Consider the following 18,121-nt stretch of genomic DNA (forward strand, 5'->3'; position numbering starts at 1 on the left):
GGGGACTTAGAATCTCTAGATGTCTTGGTGATTTGGTCCTCATGTTATCAGTCCTATCTGGGGACATTATGCAGGAATGAGATGGGGGCTCACCCTCTGTCTCATTTGGAATTCTCCCTGAAGGTAATTTGTCCCCATCTGAGACCCAGAGTTGCAGATAGGAAGCTGTTGATGGCTTTTAGTCCTAACCTTGTTGTTGCCGGGTTTTCCTGTACCCATCACAGAGATGAGGAAATTGAGGCCAGAGCACTTGCCCAGTGATCATTCATAGCCAGTTACTGACACTCTGAGCTGATTTTCTTGACTGTATCTGTTCTCACTTCACAATTCTGCATGTCAGGGGAGCATCAGTAATTTTAGAATTAGCTCAGAAAGTTAAAGACTGGCTGCAGCTGTTTCTCAGGCTGTCTGCATCAGAGATATGAGGACTTGGTTGCTTAGTTATTTTTTTCTAGCAAAAGAAAACATAGCTGAAAATGTTCTGTGTTGGTTTCTAGTGGCCTGTGGGTTTTATGACTCCCCAGTGACTGTTGGGTGGTTTTTAGTGGCCTTAGATGGTATATGCTCCTATCTGAGGCCTGGACTGTTTTTTGTTGGCCTTCAATGATGGAAACTTCCCTGTAAATGCTAGATGATTTTTTAAGTGACCTTCTGGTGACACAGGTCTCCTGTCTGTCTTGCCTTGCAGCCTCGTCATGTTTTACTTCATTGCCCTGGCTGGAGCACACAAGCGGGTGGTTGTACAACTCCGAGAGCAGCTGTCCCTGGTAAGGAAGCAACAGGCCAAAGGTCACTAAGCCAAGACTCAGGGCATGGTGGCACAGGCCTGTAACCCTTGCACTCAGGAGGCTGAGGCAGGAAGCTTGCAAGTCCCACATATGTCTGGTCTACATAGAGAGTTCTATACCTGCCCTGGCTTGATAGCAAAGCCTTATTTCAAGTAAAGAAAGGGAGAAAATAGAGCAGCACTTTTTAGTTTCAGTCATTCACTTGGTCCGTCCAGCACTAACTGCATCAGAGAGACAAAGTACTGAAGAGTTAGAGAAGGTAACCTTGGAATGGGGAGGTAGTTCAGTGGGGAGTGTTGCCACACAGGCATAAGGACCTGGGGTCAACCCCAGCATCCACAGCCTGCACTCTGTAGCCGCAGCAATGGGGAAGCAAAATCTTTTGGCGGGCTGGCCAGCAGGCTAAATTCCCAGTAAGTTACAGGTCTGATTAAGAAACTGTCTCGAAAAATGGTGGGCCAGGGAGCGGGAGAGAAGGCCCAGAGGTTAAGAGCATTTGTTGCTCTTGCGGAGGATCTGAGCTCAATTCTTAGCGATATATATATATATATATATATATATACACACACACACATATATATGTATGTATGTATGTATATAATTTATATATATATATATATATATATTTATATATATATGTGTGTATATATATATATATATATATGGCTTTCAATCATCCATAATTCCAGTTCCAGGGGATCTGACACCCTCTTGTGACATCTGAAGGCACCAGGTGTGTACATGGTGCACAATACACATTCAGGAAAGCACTGATCCCCATCAAATAAAGTAAGCAAATCTAAAAAAGAAAAAATTAAAACAAATACCACCCATCACCTCCCAAGCCTCATTTGAGAAATGATACCGGAGCTTGACCTCTGACTGCCACATGAATGTCCACATACATATCGACATGTCTACACACACACACACACACACACACACACACACACACACACACACACACAAACACACACATGCAAACACACCACACACACACACACACACAAAACACACACACAAACACCACACACATACACACAAACAGGTACAGATATACAAGGGAACATACACATATATATGCTTATGAAGATCATAAAAGCAAGGTGTGTGGGATGATGGAGGACCAAGGTTACTGCAGCCAGCGGCTGGGGAAGGCCTGCTGAAGGCAATGACATTGAATAAGATTAAATTATGGCAATAGCCATTATTCGAGGTCCTGATTAAGGATGGGTCCTCCCAGTGGGGGAATTAGCCAGGCACTTTGGGGAGACAAGAGATTGTATGTGTTTGTGGCTGGAGGGCTATGAAGGATGAGGTTAGAGGTGGGATAATTCTTTAACACTGCCCAGAAATCACTACATTGCCTGGCAGATCTGATAGGAGGTTTGGGTTTTATTGAGTATTTGGGTTACAATGTTTGTCTATCTATCTGAGACCAGGTCTCTGTAGTCCAGGCTGTCCTCAAACACAATATATAGTCAAGGATGACTGATCTTTCTACATTCACCTCCTAAGGGTTGGGGTTACAGGCATGGAGCACCGCACTTAATTTATGTAATGCTGGGGATGGAACCCAGGGCTGTGTGCATGCTGGGTACTGAGACACATTCTCAGCCCCATGTGCATTTCTCAATCTCCAGCCATTGTGTGGACAAGGGGCTATGGTTGGGACTTCAGTGAGGGAGGCAGGCTGGACTGGAACTCACTGTGATGATCTAATGATTACTCACTAGCTAGAAATGGCTTTTTATAGTCCTAAACATATGAGATGCCCTTTGAACCCGTTTGTCTTTTTAGGAGAGTCGTGACAAGCGTTATCTTATCCAGAAACTAACGGAAGCTCAAAGGGATGTGCGGAGCCAGCCGGCTTTAGCATGAAGATGCTGCCTGCAACTTCTCAGCACATAACTCCGATGATCCTAAAAAGTCCACCTGGGGTTTGAGTGGAAATGGTTTTTGGTGACCTCACCAAGCAGGCTGGCCCCTAGCCTGACCCCTAGGGAGTGGTCGCTTGCTGTGGATGCCACCAAAACACTAACTTCTCAAGCTGCTCAGCCTCTTAATATCAGAGAGGGGAGATGTTTATTTATTTTGTTTTTGTTTAGACTTTTGTATTTTTTAAAATGTTTTGTGTGTGTTGTGTTTTAGAGTGAAACTGAGATTTCTTTGGAAGCCTTTCCAGGCTGAGTAAATACGCCATCCCCCCCCCCCCAAATGCCGCTGGTGATTTAAAATTAAACCTGACTGATTTTTTTTTAATGAACAGGAATCTTCAGATGCTAAGGCTTAGAACAGCTGATAGGAATGTGGGGAGGCCACCATGGGGACAGAAAGAAAATCCATCCCTGCTGTGCACCCCGAAGACACTTGATGAATTCCCTGCCATGACAGTCGTTGTCATTCCCTTGAGCAGGGGACTGGAGCAGGTGGCAGTTTCAGCTTCTCAGCTCTCTGGGACTTTTCTCCAGCTTCGTTCACTCCTACAGGGACCTTAGCCAACTGGTTAGCCACCAACCTTTATTTAGTCTCTACCTGGCCCCAAGATCTGGTGACAGAATTGAAGTGGGGTGTAACCTTGCAAGGTCACAGACAGTTCCTCTGTGTTTCCCAAATGTCATTCCTCTTCCTTGCATGGACCTCTTCATTCTTGAAGGACACGGAACATTTCAGAGCCAGGCTGCAACATGCCTTGGGTACTGGAGCTGGGTTAAAGGATCAGGCATTATATGTGTGATTTCAGATGTAGGTCCACAGCCCGTAATACAAACATTGGTTGGGTTCTGATTACTTAAGTATACATTTCAAAGGGCTAGGTTTTATTTGCTCCTGAGTTTAAAACTTCGTGTGCGTGTACTTTTGTTTTTATAAAACATTACAAAGACAGATTATCTCTTGAGATCTCCTGTATAGTAAAAGCCGTATTTAATAAATACCTCATCATAAGCCTCCCCAGAAGTGACCCTTTAGTGGTGTCTGCTTTTATCTGCTTTCACTTTAAGGTCTTTGTCAGTGTGCTGTGGTCCAGTGATGGACGCGGGTGGAGTCTTCTGTTTTTCACTGGCTCCTAGCCTTTAAATTTCAATTAATGTTTTCGAAAGCTGCCAAGGATTTCCCTTCCCTGACCACTGCCTTGTTCTCAAAAATGGTTGGCTTCTTCCAGAGGGGCTTAATAAAGGGGGCTTTGTCAGGGGTGTGTGTGTGTGTGTGTGTGTGTGTGTGTGTGTGGTGTTCAAATGCTTACATCTGGAGGTGGAATCTCAAGCTCAACACAATCATTTCTTTCATCTTCCACAAGGCTGCTCACCTGGGGTATTTTTGTTCCTGTGGGAATGTGTGCTTCCTAACACTTTCTTGTGTTTGAAGATCTGAGGTTTTAAGCCCAACAACAGGAGTTTTGAGTAAACCAAAGGTCATTCCCTCCTCGGTTTACAAATCCTAGTTGTTGGTGTTTTTGCCTAGTACCTTCAAAGAATACTCTTGTCCTCACCGTGGCCCTGAGGATGGTCTGCTTTCCTGTGTTTGAAGGAATGGTGGATAAAATAAACAATATATTTCTTTATTATAAAACAGATACCAGAAAATGCCAATTGGTATGTTGGTTTTAGTTAGTGCTGCTCATGTGTACACCTCTTACTTGAATATTTTGGTAACTCTTGAATAACTAGGCAATGTCTGTATAGTTTTAAAACTACTGATACACTGTCTGGAAAGTTTATGGCTGCGATACTCTGTAAAGTTGCTCTTTGTCACTGCAGTTAGAGGAGGTAGCCTTTGACATCGATGGATGAATCTTGTCTCCTCTTGGCTGTTCAGAAGCCAAAAAGTATGTTTGTGTGTTTTGAACTTCAAAGACAAAGATCTCTTAAGCATTTTATATCTCACTACCATCGAAAGCGACTGTTTGTATTTATTTTATTATTTGATAAATTTCTAATAAATATTGAAATAGCTATTATATGAGTTGGGTGTGTGTTGTGAATACCTATTTTTGAATTTCTCCTTAATAACATCTTAACGTTCTTTGCAAGTAGCTCCCCTTTTGAAATCTCTGTCTAGTAACTGCAACCACTGATGGATACTTGAAGTGGGTATTGTCATTCTTGCTCCGTACAAACACTGGAAAACTGAACTTTAAAAGCCTTTGCAAACATTTTCACTTCCCTTCTTCTGCTATAGGCTCCTGTTCTGTTTTATTCCCTCCCTCCATCCTTCTCTCCCCGCTCCTTCCCTTTCTGGCAGAGCCGTCTTGCAGGTTCTTGCAGCCACAAAATGTTCTCATCACAGTAAAGAAGGAGAATCCAGTTAGACAGGTCTTTAGTTTGCATTAACTGTTAAGTTGGCACATCAGATCTTTCAGTCAAAAATCTGACGGCAGCTAGCCACCATGCTAAGTATTTGGAAACAGCATTCATTTTTTTCCAGGGTGGTCTGACTCTGTAAGAGCTGCTGAACATGTCTTTACTCTGTAGAGTGAGGCTTTACCAGAAACCTGTCCAGAGCGTGAGAAGTGCTTGAAACCTGGGACATACCGTTTGCTGTGTGACTGTTAACAAGTACCTTCGCCTTCAGAGACAGTTCCCTTACACTTAAAACACAAAACTCAGACACATTTGCTTGTGTATTTCAGAATTTGATTAGGGAAGCCCATGCTCTTTGTTCTCTTTTGAACATATAAAATTGCTTACCATAGAGAGTAGGAGACCACTGGAAACCACAGAGAAAAATCAGTCACTCATATTCACACAAATGTTCTTTAATAAAGCACAGAGGCACCATTGAGGCCGAGGTAGGGAGACTGCAGAGAGTTCAAGGGATGACACTGCAAGCTCAAAGACAGCTGGGTACAGGGTGAGATGCTTGTCTTAGAACAAGAGAGAGAGAGAGAGAGAGAGAGAGAGAGAGAGAGAGAGAGAGAGAGAGAGAGAGAGAGAGAGAGAGAGAGAGAGAGAGAGAGAGAGAGAGAGAGAGAGAGAGAGAGAGAGAGGAGAGAGAGAGAGAGAGAGAGAGAGAGAGAGAGAGAGAGAGAGAGAGAGAGAGAGAGAGAGAGAGAGAGAGAGAAAGAGAGAGAAGAAGGAAGGAAGAAAGCATAGAAGGAGGTAAAAGAAAAATGTGGTAGTCTCATTTTTTCCCACTTACATTATCCAAAGTTCTTTCCAAGTTCCTTGTACTGACACACACCTGTGAGTTGCAGAGGTCAAGGCAACCACGTCACCCGCCTGTGTGATAAGATCAGATCTGAACTGGAATCATAACCTACATTTCAGGGAGCTGCTGTGTCCCTGAATCATAGTTTTCAGCACTCTCTTGATGGTAACTCTTTTTAAACGTGTATTTGTATGTCATGTGCAGAGCGTCCAAAGGAGAGTGCTGGATCCGTGGGAGCTAGAGTTACAAGCAGTTGTTAGCTTCCTGATGTGGCTGCTGGGAACCAAACCCAGGTCCTCTGCAAGAGCAGGAAGTGTCCCCAACTTCTGAGCCGTCTCTCTAGCTCCAATTTTAAACATTTTACTTCTAAAAATTTCCAATAAAAACTAGTACATACATCTCAACATTTTTTTTTTCTTTTATGATCTAGAAGTGGAATACTTGGGAAAGGTTTTGAACTTTAAGAGCCATATTTAGGCTGAGCATTACACAGGAAAGTTAAAAGTAACTGCAGTGCGGCTAAAGCTCAATACTTGGGCTTGTCTTAATTTTAAGTTACTGTAGTATACTAATTTGAACACTATATACAACAGCTTAGTAAGCTTCAATTATTTTGCAGTAGCTATGAATAAAATACATTTAAAAGAACCCCAAGGTTTCTCACATACTTTACTGACTTGAAAGTTTATCCATTGGCTAGACCCTAGCTGTCATTAATGGATATGCACTTTAAACGTTTACTGTATGTTGCTAAATTGTCCTTCCCTCAACACACCGCCATTTTCATCATTAATGTGCACTAGGGCATGTATAATCCAGTAACGTATGAAGAACAATGAATGAAACAAATCTCAATATGAAAATTGTGAAGGAGCGGGAAATACCGTGAAACTGTCAAACTCAACAATCACACCGAAAACTGGCATGTTTTACCAGGTAATTGCTATTGATTTTTAGGTGTAAACAGGCTCTTAATAGAGAAAACTGATCTCCGTAACGTGCAGGAAGCAACAGTGACCTACAGGTCGCCTTTCTGAACCAGTCAGAAACTCGCGTACAGCCTCTCTAGGGCAACTTTGTGTCAGTCCTAAGAGCGGACCCGGCGCTTTCACGACGTCCCAATGATCGACAGGGAGCACATCCAATAGAGTAAATGTATAGGTCATTACCAACCAATCTGGTGTAATCCAGGGCCTAGGGGCGTTTCCGCTGGCTCTCGGGCTTCCGAAGCATTGCGTCATCACCCTGAGTCGAGAGTGCGATTGGCGAGGCGCTTAGAGTGTGGCTACGCTGTCAGCGATGAGCGGAGCTGGAGCGATAGCGGCTGCCTCCGTGGGACGCCTGCGCAGTAGTGTCCGGAGGCCTTTCTCAGGTACCGGCTGCACGCGGTCACGGTTCGGCGTGGGGCTCCTCGCCGGTGACTATTTGCAGTTGAGGTCACGGATGTCACTGGGAAGACGTCCATACGTCACAAGCACGCGACGTAGGGGTGGGGTTTGTAGTAAGTCAAGTTGATTGATAGGAAAGGGCGAACTTTGGCAGGATGCCCTGCGGGGGACAAAGTGACGTGACTTCAGTACAGGTGTGGAACTTGAGTGTCTTGCAGTGTCCCTCCAGTCTCCACTCGGGGCTTTCTCAGGCAAAGTAGCCTTCCGACGATAGCATTACTCTGTTATAAATGCAGATTTTTGGATTGATATGTTCTTATAAATTTTTTAAAAAGTGGGTGTCTGAGTCTGTGCGTGTGCGCGCACGCACAATAACTAAATGCCAAAGAAGCCAGAGTTGAGGGTTCCCGAACTAGAATAACAGGCAGTGAGTCCCTGTATATTAGTGCTGGGCACCCAACTCAAGTTCTTTGCAACTGCAGTACACGTTCTTAACTGCTGAGCCCTCTTACCAGCCCTGGAGTCCCTGTTTTTATCAAGCCTCTCATGAGACTGTCTGGAAAGCTTTGAATTTGGAATGGAGAGAGGTAGGTTTGGATTTAGGTCTGAATCATGAACCATCTGATCTGCCCCAGAAAATCATGGTAATTTTCTCACAACTAAATCTTCAAGCATTAGATTTCTATTTTGCCTGAAGGCAATACTGTTTGCAGGTTTGAGATTGTTTTTGTATAACTAAGACTTATTAAGTAATTTCATGGAAACTACATTCTTATGATAATAAGCCAGTATTGCCTGCTCCCAAGTGGATGAGTAATCACATACACACACCACCAACAACACCATGATAACAAGATATGAAGCGTCATTAGAAACTGTTGTGTGTGCCTACCAAGGCTTGATTCTAAGACTATTTTACTTTCTGAAGAAGAAGAGTGCTTAGCAAGTGTTTGGATATTATTCAAGACATGCCAGCTATAGAGATGTTTTCCTTGATGATAAATGCATCAGAAGAGAGTTTTATTTAAGCGCCTCTTAGTATGTTATTTGTGTGACCATAAGCCACTTAAAATCTTCACATTTGCCACTTAAAATCACCCAGATACCATGGTTGGAATGACACACGTGAGAGCTTCTAGCTCTGGGCTTCCGTTTTATTTTAAAGTGTGTAACAAGGCAGCCAGGTCTCGGGGATGTGAATCTTAAGGCTCCTTGCTAACCCGTTGAACAGGTAACAGTAAGAATCATTTGTTTTCATTTACGAAGTAGGTTTCCTTCGTTTCATTTACCCTCATGATAATAAAATCTTAAGTGCACATGTTCTTTAAAAAAAAAATTAAAACAGTCTTGTTACTGGGTAGGTTTTGTCTTTGTTTTGAGACAGTACCTCACTCTAGCTTGGCTGACCTGGAACTTGCTGTGTTCACCAGGATGTCCTCTAACTCACAGAGCTCTGCCTCCTCATGAAAATAAGAGATATTTATACTGATTTCTCAGATGAAAGGACAAACGCTACCCTCTCCCAGTCATTGAGTGCAGAGAACATTCCAGTGTGTTCTCCATTACAAAGAATCCTGTTTATCTCACCCCTGAAGCCAGCAGTATGAACTTGGCACACCTGTTCAGCACCTTATTGTAATTTTTAAAAAAGGAGAAGCTGGTTGCCTTTAACTTTCTCTGCTGAAAGGTGACAAGCAAAGACGATGTGTGAAGAAGTAGAACTGGCTCATCCAGTCTGTCTCCTGACCTACTCTCTGCAGGGAGGCAAGTTGGGCCAGAAGCACTTGGACACAAATCAACAGGTCCCTGACTGTGTCCCATCGCTGTCCCATAAAATATGGGACATAGAGCCCCACTGTCTGAAAACAGTTTGGAGTGGTTGGTGTCTTACACTCGGCAGAGACCTGAGGTGCTGTGTCTGCTTTCTGGACTCTGTTCAGTCTCTAGGGTCAGTGAGTTGAGTGACGCAGAGCACGTCATGCTCAGCAGACCAAAGCTAGTCCACTCCTGCAAAATCCATGTTTCTCTGCACACAGCGTGCTATTTGTCCCAGGACTGTTGGTGTAGCAGCTCAGTGGTAGCTCAGAGGCAGGCTTGATCTCCAGCACCATAATAAATAGATACAGCATTGAAAATTCTAGTTGGTAGCAAAGTCCATGTTCCCAACTACGGCATGCGTACATACCAGATTCGCCAAGCCTGCCCCATGGTCTTGTGTCCAAAGACCTAAGCCTTCTTGATGAAAGAGCCAATGATGTATTTTCACCGTTTTTCTGGATGTTGAAGTTTGCTTAGGTGAAAAGAAGCATCTTCCAAAGGCATGGTAGTCATAGCAGAGAGCCTGCAACACTTTAAACACCATCCCAGAGTGTACTTACAAACCAGAGGGCCTGTGGGTTCTGTTCTCATATGGCGTGAACACACTAGGGTACCCTTCTGGGAGGAGGTAAAACAGTTAATATCCTTTAATCTGAGACTTGGAGAGTATAGTGGAAGTGTTTGCTATCTGGTTTCCTGAGAAGAATTTACATTTTGAAGAAGAGTTTAGTGTGAGGTCAAACCTTGTCAGGCAGGGTCTCAGTCACTTGTCCATGGAACTGATGTATTAAAAGAACATCGAAGTCCCAACCTGGCTTTCCAGGCTTTGTACCCTGAGCTTTTTCAGAATATCAACACTGGCTGCTTCCCAGAGAGCCTGGGGAGAGCATGATGGTTTCAGGTGCACTCCAGGGACCTCTGCTATACAGTTTGAGGGGAGTCTTCTTTTCCCAAAGCAGCTGTCATGTCAGTTGCCTGGTGAGGACACACTTCAGTCTTTCCAGATCCCCATATGTTTAAAGTAAAGCCAGGAGCCGCAGTCTTTAGGTGAAGTCTTTTGGGTTTGAGCATTCAGGTGATAACACACTGGTAGATGTGTTCAGCACTATGGCCTTGGTCCTAACACATCTTTCTTTCTTTCGGCAAAAAGTCAACAGGCCATCGACATGACTTACAGGGTAAAGGTGCTTGCTGTCAAGGGCCCAAGTTCCATCCCTAGGTCCCACATGGAGGACAGTGAGAACTGATTCCTACAAGTTGTCCTCTGCCACGTGCACGTCAACACATGCACACAGATACGGATATGTTTTCAGGAATCTCAGTGTTCTGTGTGGATGATGAAAGACTGCCTCTTGCACGTTCATTGCAGCTTATGGAAGAGGCCTTATCATCAGGTGTCACAGTTCAGGAATGACCTTAGACAATATTAACCGGGCAGCCGTGGATCGAATAATTCGGGTGGATCACGCTGGTGAATATGGAGCAAACCGCATCTATGCAGGGCAGATGGCTGTGCTCGGTCGGACCAGTGTTGGCCCTGTCATTCAGGTGGGTTCTTCTCTAAGTCTCAGCCTGGTCTGTTCTCTGGCAGTGTATCTGAAGCCCTCAGGAATCACCTTTGGCTGTGTGCTCCAAAGGGAGGCACTGTGGAACAAAGCATATGCTCTGTCTCCCTAAAAACACAGATATACATTGAATGTGGCTGGGCGTGTGGCACATGCCTGTAGTCCCAGAACCCAGGGGCCAGAGGTAGAGGGATCTCTGGGACTTTGAGGCCAGCCTGGTCTACATAGGAAGTTTCAGGTTCGGAAGAAAGAATGGGGAGAGGGGAAAAGTAAGAGAGAAAGAAATTGGGTCTGGAAATTGAGTACGTTTGCGGTGTTAATGTTTCATTGCAGAAGAGGCTGGCAGTCCCTTCATTGGACAAATGTTCCATGTGCCAGGAGATTATCGTAGGCTTGTCCTACCACAGAGTGTCCGAGAGAGGGACTAATAGTCCCAAAGATCTAGTTTTCCTCTCTCACGTACTTCTGTGACCCTGAAGAGGTCATATGACCTCTTATGTTTTCATTTCCCGATGTGCAAACTAGCCTGGTAACTCCCATCTCACTGGGTTTGGCTGGGGAATAAACAAGCTCATGTCGAGCCATTGGCACCATGACACATGGTAGCTTAGCATGTGTCCCTTTAGTTTCCCCACAGATCCCAGTCCCCAGAGCTTATCCCATGTGTAAGATGGCATATATCTGCTTGTGGCCCCTGCACATCTCTATGTTGAAGAGTCCCATGCCAGGAGAATGACTCATTGGCTGTCCTGTTTCTTATTGAGAACAGTTTGAGTTTTCAGGATGCAGTTTTTTTGTTGTTGTTTTGTTTTTTTTTTTTTTCATTATTTTATCTTATGGTTGTCTGAGCCAGTGGCTAAGAACCTGGAGTTGAGAAACTGATGGTGGTCATGGGGGTATTTGTGGGTCTGGAAGTGGAACACTTAGCTATGTCTGAGGTCTTGGTTCTTCATTTACCAAGCCTTGCAGGCTCTTTGCTTTTCTAAGAGATTGTTCTGTGTTTTGCTTTTATCTCATGGATGTTTAAGAGGATGGAAGACAGCATTACACCTGTTCCTTATTACTTCTTGGGTGCTCAGCTGGCCATGTCCTTGTGATGCCTCTTTTTATATTTCCTCCCCAGAAAATGTGGGATCAAGAAAAGAACCATTTGAAAAAGTTCAACGAGTTGATGGTTGCGTTCAGGGTCCGACCTACGGTTTTGATGCCCCTATGGAACGTGGCAGGGTTTGCCCTGGGTATGTGTCTGTCCAGCACCCACTTGGGCTCTTGGTGATGGGTTGTTCATGCCTCTGATACCCTTGTTATGGCCTCATCCAACCTTTTAAAATTTACTTTGTGTTTTCCTAAAGTTAAATTGAAGCTGATTGAAAAAAAATTTTTTTCTATTACGTTAAGATAGAGCCATCACTTTTATAAATAGATGGTATGATAACTCACAGAGGGAAGCTGGGATCACACATGCATGCACACACACACACACACACACACACACACACACACACACACACGGATGAAGAGCAGAGAACCCAGACAGCACTCTAAGCTCTCTGCAGAGGGTCAAACCTCGTTAAGTCTATGTGGTGCGTGCGCAACTCAGTACTGGCAGAGGCGGGAGGAGGGAGGATACAGTAGGTCAGCCTAGGCTACACAGGAAGTTCTAGGTTAACTCAGGTCTCACAGTGAGACCTTGTCTCAAACAGAACAAAACAACCAAATAAAACAAAAATCCATCCAGAAAGAGCCCTGTAGCTGGCATCTGATGTGAGTTCCAGCCGCTTCTCAACTTGGGGGTCACTGTTTCAAGGGATTCATGGGAATATCTAAATGGCCAGTGGTTGTGATCAGCAGGTCCTGCTGACATCTAGAGGGTGGATATTGGGTGCCATTAGATACCCTGAGAAGCGCGACACAGCCCTCCCATAGAGATTTACCAACCAGATGTCAGGATGCCTCACAAATGGCCAGCAGCATGAGTCTTGACTTTGACGATTGTAGGGGCGGGAACTGCCTTGCTGGGGAAGGAAGGAGCAATGGCCTGCACTGTGGCAGTAGAAGAGTCTATTGCTCATCACTACAACAACCAGATCCGAATGCTGATGGAAGAGGACCCTGAGAAGTATGAGGAGCTGCTGCAGGTGACTGACTGTGCTTGACGGGAGAAAGGGCAGGTAGCAGGTACTAAGGAGACAGGGGCTGAGACAGCTGGGGAAAAGGGTGTCTCTTCTATGTGAGACACAGACAGGTCATACAGCTCAGAACTGTCCACAGTCCATGACTCAACAGCAGGAGGTGAACAAGGATGGCATCACCTAACGTGCTAACCAGACAGAGAAAACTCCACAAGGCCTCAACCCTACACAAAGAACCATAGCAATGTAGGAAGGCTGAGATGGGAGGGGTGTCCTTCTCCAGGGAAGAGCACACGATTTGTCCAATGCCGAAAGGTCAGTCCTGAAAGCACACATACAGGTAGCATTATATGGACAGAGAAGACTGGATTTAAATATGTACAAACAAGTACATGCACACATGCAATAGCAACTGCTGAAAAGAGAGACCACAAACTTGAAGGAGATCAGAGAGGGGTAAATGGGAAGATTTGGAGACAGGAAAGGGAAAGGAAAAATGCTGTAATTAACTTATAATCTTAAAAATAAAATTAAAAAAAAAAGATGATCAATTCTTTAGGTCGAGTGATTTTCCTCAGGAAATTTTCTATAGGAAAGAAGGAACTGATTAGCCCAGGCTGATCTTGTAGTGGCTACAGTGGATCCTCCTGCCTCGAGCCATCCTCCATCTCTCTCCCCTACAGTAGTTTATTCATTTAGATCCTGTTTGTTGTACTTTCGAGACAAAGGCTTATCTTGCCTCTTGGACCTCCTGCCTCTGCCTTCCAGGGGCTGGGTTGTAAGAGTGCACACCACTGTACTTGGCCGTGTGGTGGTTTGATTCAGCATGGCCCCATGGTTTCATATATCTGAATGCTTAGATATTTGACTGTCATTATTTGAGAAGGATTAGGAGGGTTAGCGTTAGCCTGGTTGGAGGAAGTGTGTTGTTAGGATTTAAGTTTGCAAAAGCCCGTGCCAGACCCAGAGTCTCTGCGGTCTGCAGGTCAGGGCGCAGCTCTCAGTTACTGCTCCAGCACCAAAGCGCTGCCGTGCTCCCTGCTGTGCTGATAATGAACTAAACCTCTGAGAGTGTCAGCGAGCCCTCAGTTAAATGCTTACTTTTACAAGAGTTGCTTTGGTTATGGTGTTTCTAAGCAGCAACAGAGCAGTGACTGAAACAGGCAACAACTCTCACTTTTTAAAACCTAAGGCAGCGGCGGCAAACTCTAGCCTGGGCCAAGCTTGTCTCATAAATAAGTCTTATTAGAGCCACAGCCACGGTTTGCTCTTGCAAGGCTGTCTGGCCCACTGGAATGACAGCGTGAAGAACTCTAGCCCTTCACAGAAAAAGCATGTCCACCTTTGAGGACGGCTCTGTCCTGAGAACAGGATGAGCAGCTGGCGACCTGGAGCGCTGACTTGCTTCGGTTTGCAATTCCGTGTCTTTCCAGGTCATCAAGCAGTTTCGAGATGAGGAGCTTGAACACCACGACACAGGCCTGGACCACGACGCAGAGCTGGTAGGGCCAACTGTTACTGCTGCTGCTCTGGGGGCCATTTTAGAGGTTGAGGGGCCAAAAGTTTCTGTTCCCAGAAAGAGACATTTGAAAGTAAAGGTCAGAAGGCAGGAAACAGGTATTTGACAGAAAGCACACAAGCTCAGCCTCGGTCTGTGGTGAGGCGCCAACGGCCTGCTGTTATTATCTCAGGAAACAACCCAGGGGTTCAGTGGCCGCAGATGCTTCTAGCATTCTGAATGGCTTTTGTTTCCCATTACATCATTTCCCAGATCCTGTCTTATCCAGAGGAGCCCAAACTCTGCCCTACTAGTGAATCTAAGTCTGACTTCTGAAAATAGATGTACCCCATGGGGTTTCGTTGCTGTCTGTGTAGGTGCTGGCACTGAGTTCAGGGCCTTGCTAGGCAAGCGCTCTACCACTGAATGTACCTCTTTCTTGTTTTCCAAGCTCAGGGTGCCGTCCATGTTAGACAAGCACTCACCACCCAGCTACATTGCAACCTTTTATTTCCCACAGGCTCCCGCATATGCCTTATTGAAGACAATTATCCAGGCCGGATGCAGTGCAGCCATATATCTATCAGAAAGGTTTTAAAGTATGTCTGTTGGTCCATTTCTAGAAAAGGTGGTTGTAACTTAAGGAGTGATATTCATGGAGGAGAAGCTGTACAGTTACCATGTGTGCGATTTGTTAATACAGGAGACGGTGTTTGGGGTTTGTGTTGTTGTTTGTCAATAAAACTCTTTGACCCTGGTTTCCTTGGTTTTCTTGTGCTGTGAGGCTCACAGTTAATGAACTGCTCACCTCACAGAACATGCAGCTGGTCTTCCCTTGGTTTAGTAGGTGATTTGGGCCTAAGACATTAAGAACGAACCATTCAGTAGTTAGCAGGAATCCTTCTTTCAAGATTTATTTTACTTCTATTGCTGTATGTATGTGTACATATGTCTGGATGTCTGCTGAGACCAGAAGAGAGCACTGGATCCCCTGGAGCTGGAGTTACACACAGTTGTGAGCTGGGAACCAAACTCAAGTCCTCTGCAAGAGAAGGAGGTACTTACTCCTAAGTCCTGAGCCATCTCTCCAGCACCTACAGGAGTCTTTATGAGGAAAATAAATTGAGTTTTCAGGTTTAAAAAGTCATTTAAAACATTAGGCTGTATGAGATAGGCTAAGCAAGACTGGGGAGTCTAGGGAAGAGCTGTGCATTCTGATTTCGGCATGACATGGCTAAGCAACGTGGCAGCCATGCCTCTGGAAAATCCTCTCCCAGAGCCCATGGTGTTAGGAGGTTGTGAATCCCTCACCCCAGAGGAGACACTTGAAGGGAGGTGGTTAGATAAGGGAGCGGAGTCCTCAGGAGTGGGGTTAGCACCCTTATAAAAATGAGGCCTGAGGGAGATCCACAATCCGTTCCATGTTGTGCCACAAAAGCTGCTATCTATGGGGACACAGACATCATAGGACCCTGATCTTGGACTTCACAGCCTCCAGAACTGCAAACAAGTTTTTTTTTTTTTTTTTTTTTTTTTGTTTTGTTAATCACAAGCTCCTGAGCCTACAGTATTTTAATAGCCGTCCTTATAGACTAAGACAGGATAGCATTACCCCAATCAAAAAATATATATACTTAAGTTGGGTGTGGTGATGCAGGCCTGTAATCCTAGCACTTGGGAGGTGGGGGCAGGAGGATCTGCAGGAGTCCAGTGTTTTCCTCAGCACACATCAAGTTTGAGGACAGCATACATGATACCCTGCCTCAGCAAGCAACCAAAATATAGAGCAGTGTGTTATTTACAATTGAATTATAATTTCAGCAAGGTCTACTACCTCCAAATAAGCCACACTGAACTATCTTATAATTTTATATTTTCAAAATATATGTTAAAACATACACCAAAACAGGATCAAGCAGAGTGTGGTGGTGCACACTTGTAATCCCAGCCGTGGGAAGCAGAGGGAGATAGCTCTTCATGAGCTGGAGGCCAGTCTGGCTTATACGCCATGTTCCAGGACACTCGGCTACACAGAAAGACCCTGTCAAATACAAAAACCAAAACCAAAAACCAATTAAAAAGAAAGAAAGCTCGCCAGTTCCCCTCTCACAGCAGAATGTCCTTTGAGGCTTCCCCAGGAGGCTGAGGCAGGAGTTGGAGGAATCTGAGCAATACAGCAAGGGGAAAAAAAAATGAAATTTGCAGACCAGAAGTTTGACCTAGTTACACTGGTCAGTGTTTCCCATAGCCTAGCGCCCCGCCACCAGCGTCCCCTTGTCTGAGCCTGAGGTGAGCTGGGGCTTGGCGCAGTGGCTCCGGCTTTGTGGGACGGTAGAAGCCAGATAGTTTCTATGCTGCATCCTCTTCCCTGCCATTCAGTGGGTTCGGTGCCCAGGAGACTGATGCAGGAGGATTACAAATTTAGGGCCAAAGTGGGGTTCACAGTGATACCCCATATCAAGAAAACAAAGGGCTGGAGAGGTGGCTCAGCAGTTAACATTTGCTTCTCTTCCAGAGGCCCCAGTTCAGTTCATGCCCTCATACCAGGAGGCCCAGAACCATCCATACCTCCAGCTCCCACCTAGGACCAGAGCATACACACATAAATAAAGATGAAAGTTAAGAAAAGAACAGCAAAATTGATTTTAACATAGTGACCAACCAATATTAATACATTCTGCAGGAGAAGAAAGGGTAAAGGATGGTAGATTCCTCTGCTGAATACCATCACAGGTCTCTAGCATGGTTTGGTGTAACCAAGTTCAGGTTGCTGCTGTGTCTGTCTGATTAGTGGCCATTCTTTCTCTCCTGTGAAAGATCAGTTGTCCTAGCACACAGTAGGTGCCCACTTGAAGGAAGGGAAGTGGGAGGGAGGGAAGCAGATGACATACTAAGCGTGATGCTTCCAAGCAGGCTGTGGACTATGAAAACAGTACCTGAAAACCACTCTGAAGGCTCCCCTGGCTCACCCTTTCCTCCCCTGGTAATGCCATAGGCTCCAGGTGCACCCGCACCCTCCTGTTCACCCTCGTGCCCTCGTGCCATGGCTGTCTCATTGTGGGTGTCTGGCTTGCCTCCCATTTTCCATCTGTCTTCCAATATTTGGAGGCTCACAAAATTCCACAAGTTGAACCCCTTGCCTCGCTGTCTCCCCAAGTCTGCTTCCACAGTGGCCTCCATGATAGCCTCGGATGGCCATCCTCTACTGCTCAGGCCTGTAGTGATGAGGTAAACCACTCTGGCTCCCAGCTGGTTGTGCTGCACGTGCCCAAAAGCTCTCTGTATTTGTGAATCAAAGACACAAACACACACTCACAGAAACACACATACACCAGCTGATTTTGATAAGCCTTGACTAGTTAATGGCTGAGCACTTTAAAATCTCTCCGCAGAGAGCAAACACATCTTTTTAAATCTATATTTCATCTCTGCTACCCTAGACACAATCAGGGAAGTGGCGCCTAAGGGCACTTTCCTGGATTTTTACATGCTGGTGGACCTTTAAGTTTCATCTTTCTGCTTCCCCATCATGGTGATTCTCCCCCTCCCTGCCCCCCCACCTGTCTCTTGCCCGAGCATTTGGCAATTCTTTATTATCAATCAAAGTCAGCTGGGGGCAGGGACCCACAGGTCTGGAAGCACAGCTTTTGGGAGCCAAAAATAAGACAAAGCATTAGAACCAAATTTCCAACACAGGCCAAGGCTACCAGTCACTCCTAACTCCTTTGTCACCTCCATCTAGTTGTTGAGAATGTGGTATCAATATGTGAAAACCCACCTACCA

General features: G+C 45.2%; 2 protein-coding genes across 2 annotated transcripts in view; both read left to right on the forward strand.

Annotated features, from left to right (window-relative positions):
• Window positions 1–2,669, forward strand: part of TMC7 (transmembrane channel like 7) — a gene marked incomplete at its 3' end in the record, with an annotated part of 50,421 nt that extends 47,752 nt beyond the window's left edge. The window contains exons 15-16 of the mRNA XM_080911375.1: window positions 689–767; window positions 2,589–2,669. Of these exons, the coding sequence (XP_080767501.1) occupies window positions 689–767; window positions 2,589–2,669 (160 nt within the window). The remainder of the gene's footprint in view (window positions 1–688; window positions 768–2,588) is intronic.
• Window positions 2,670–7,180: 4,511 nt separating this feature from the next.
• On the forward strand, window positions 7,181–15,095 carry COQ7 (coenzyme Q7, hydroxylase). Its single transcript, XM_080911201.1, has 6 exons — window positions 7,181–7,308; window positions 10,512–10,690; window positions 11,831–11,945; window positions 12,706–12,845; window positions 14,273–14,341; window positions 14,858–15,095. The coding sequence occupies exons 1-6, from the start codon at window positions 7,236–7,238 to the stop codon at window positions 14,933–14,935; spliced, it is 654 nt and encodes a 217-aa protein (XP_080767327.1). The 5' UTR covers window positions 7,181–7,235; the 3' UTR covers window positions 14,936–15,095.
• The last annotated feature ends 3,026 nt before the right edge of the window (window positions 15,096–18,121 follow it).

This window comes from Micromys minutus, assembly GCF_963924665.1.
Source record: "Micromys minutus genome assembly, chromosome: 2".
Taxonomy (NCBI): domain Eukaryota; kingdom Metazoa; phylum Chordata; class Mammalia; order Rodentia; family Muridae; genus Micromys; species Micromys minutus.

What these genes read in the sequence shown, in the direction of transcription:
- COQ7 (XM_080911201.1), top strand. Translation starts at nt 7,236, where the DNA reads ATGAGCGGAGCTGGAGCGATAGCGGCTGCCTCCGTGGGACGCCTGCGC. An exon ending in TGTCCGGAGGCCTTTCTCAG is followed by an intron (nt 7,309 to 10,511) that starts GTACCGGCTGCA and finishes CGTTCATTGCAG; the next exon opens with CTTATGGAAGAGGCCTTATC. An exon ending in CGTGGCAGGGTTTGCCCTGG is followed by an intron (nt 11,946 to 12,705) that starts GTATGTGTCTGT and finishes TGACGATTGTAG; the next exon opens with GGGCGGGAACTGCCTTGCTG.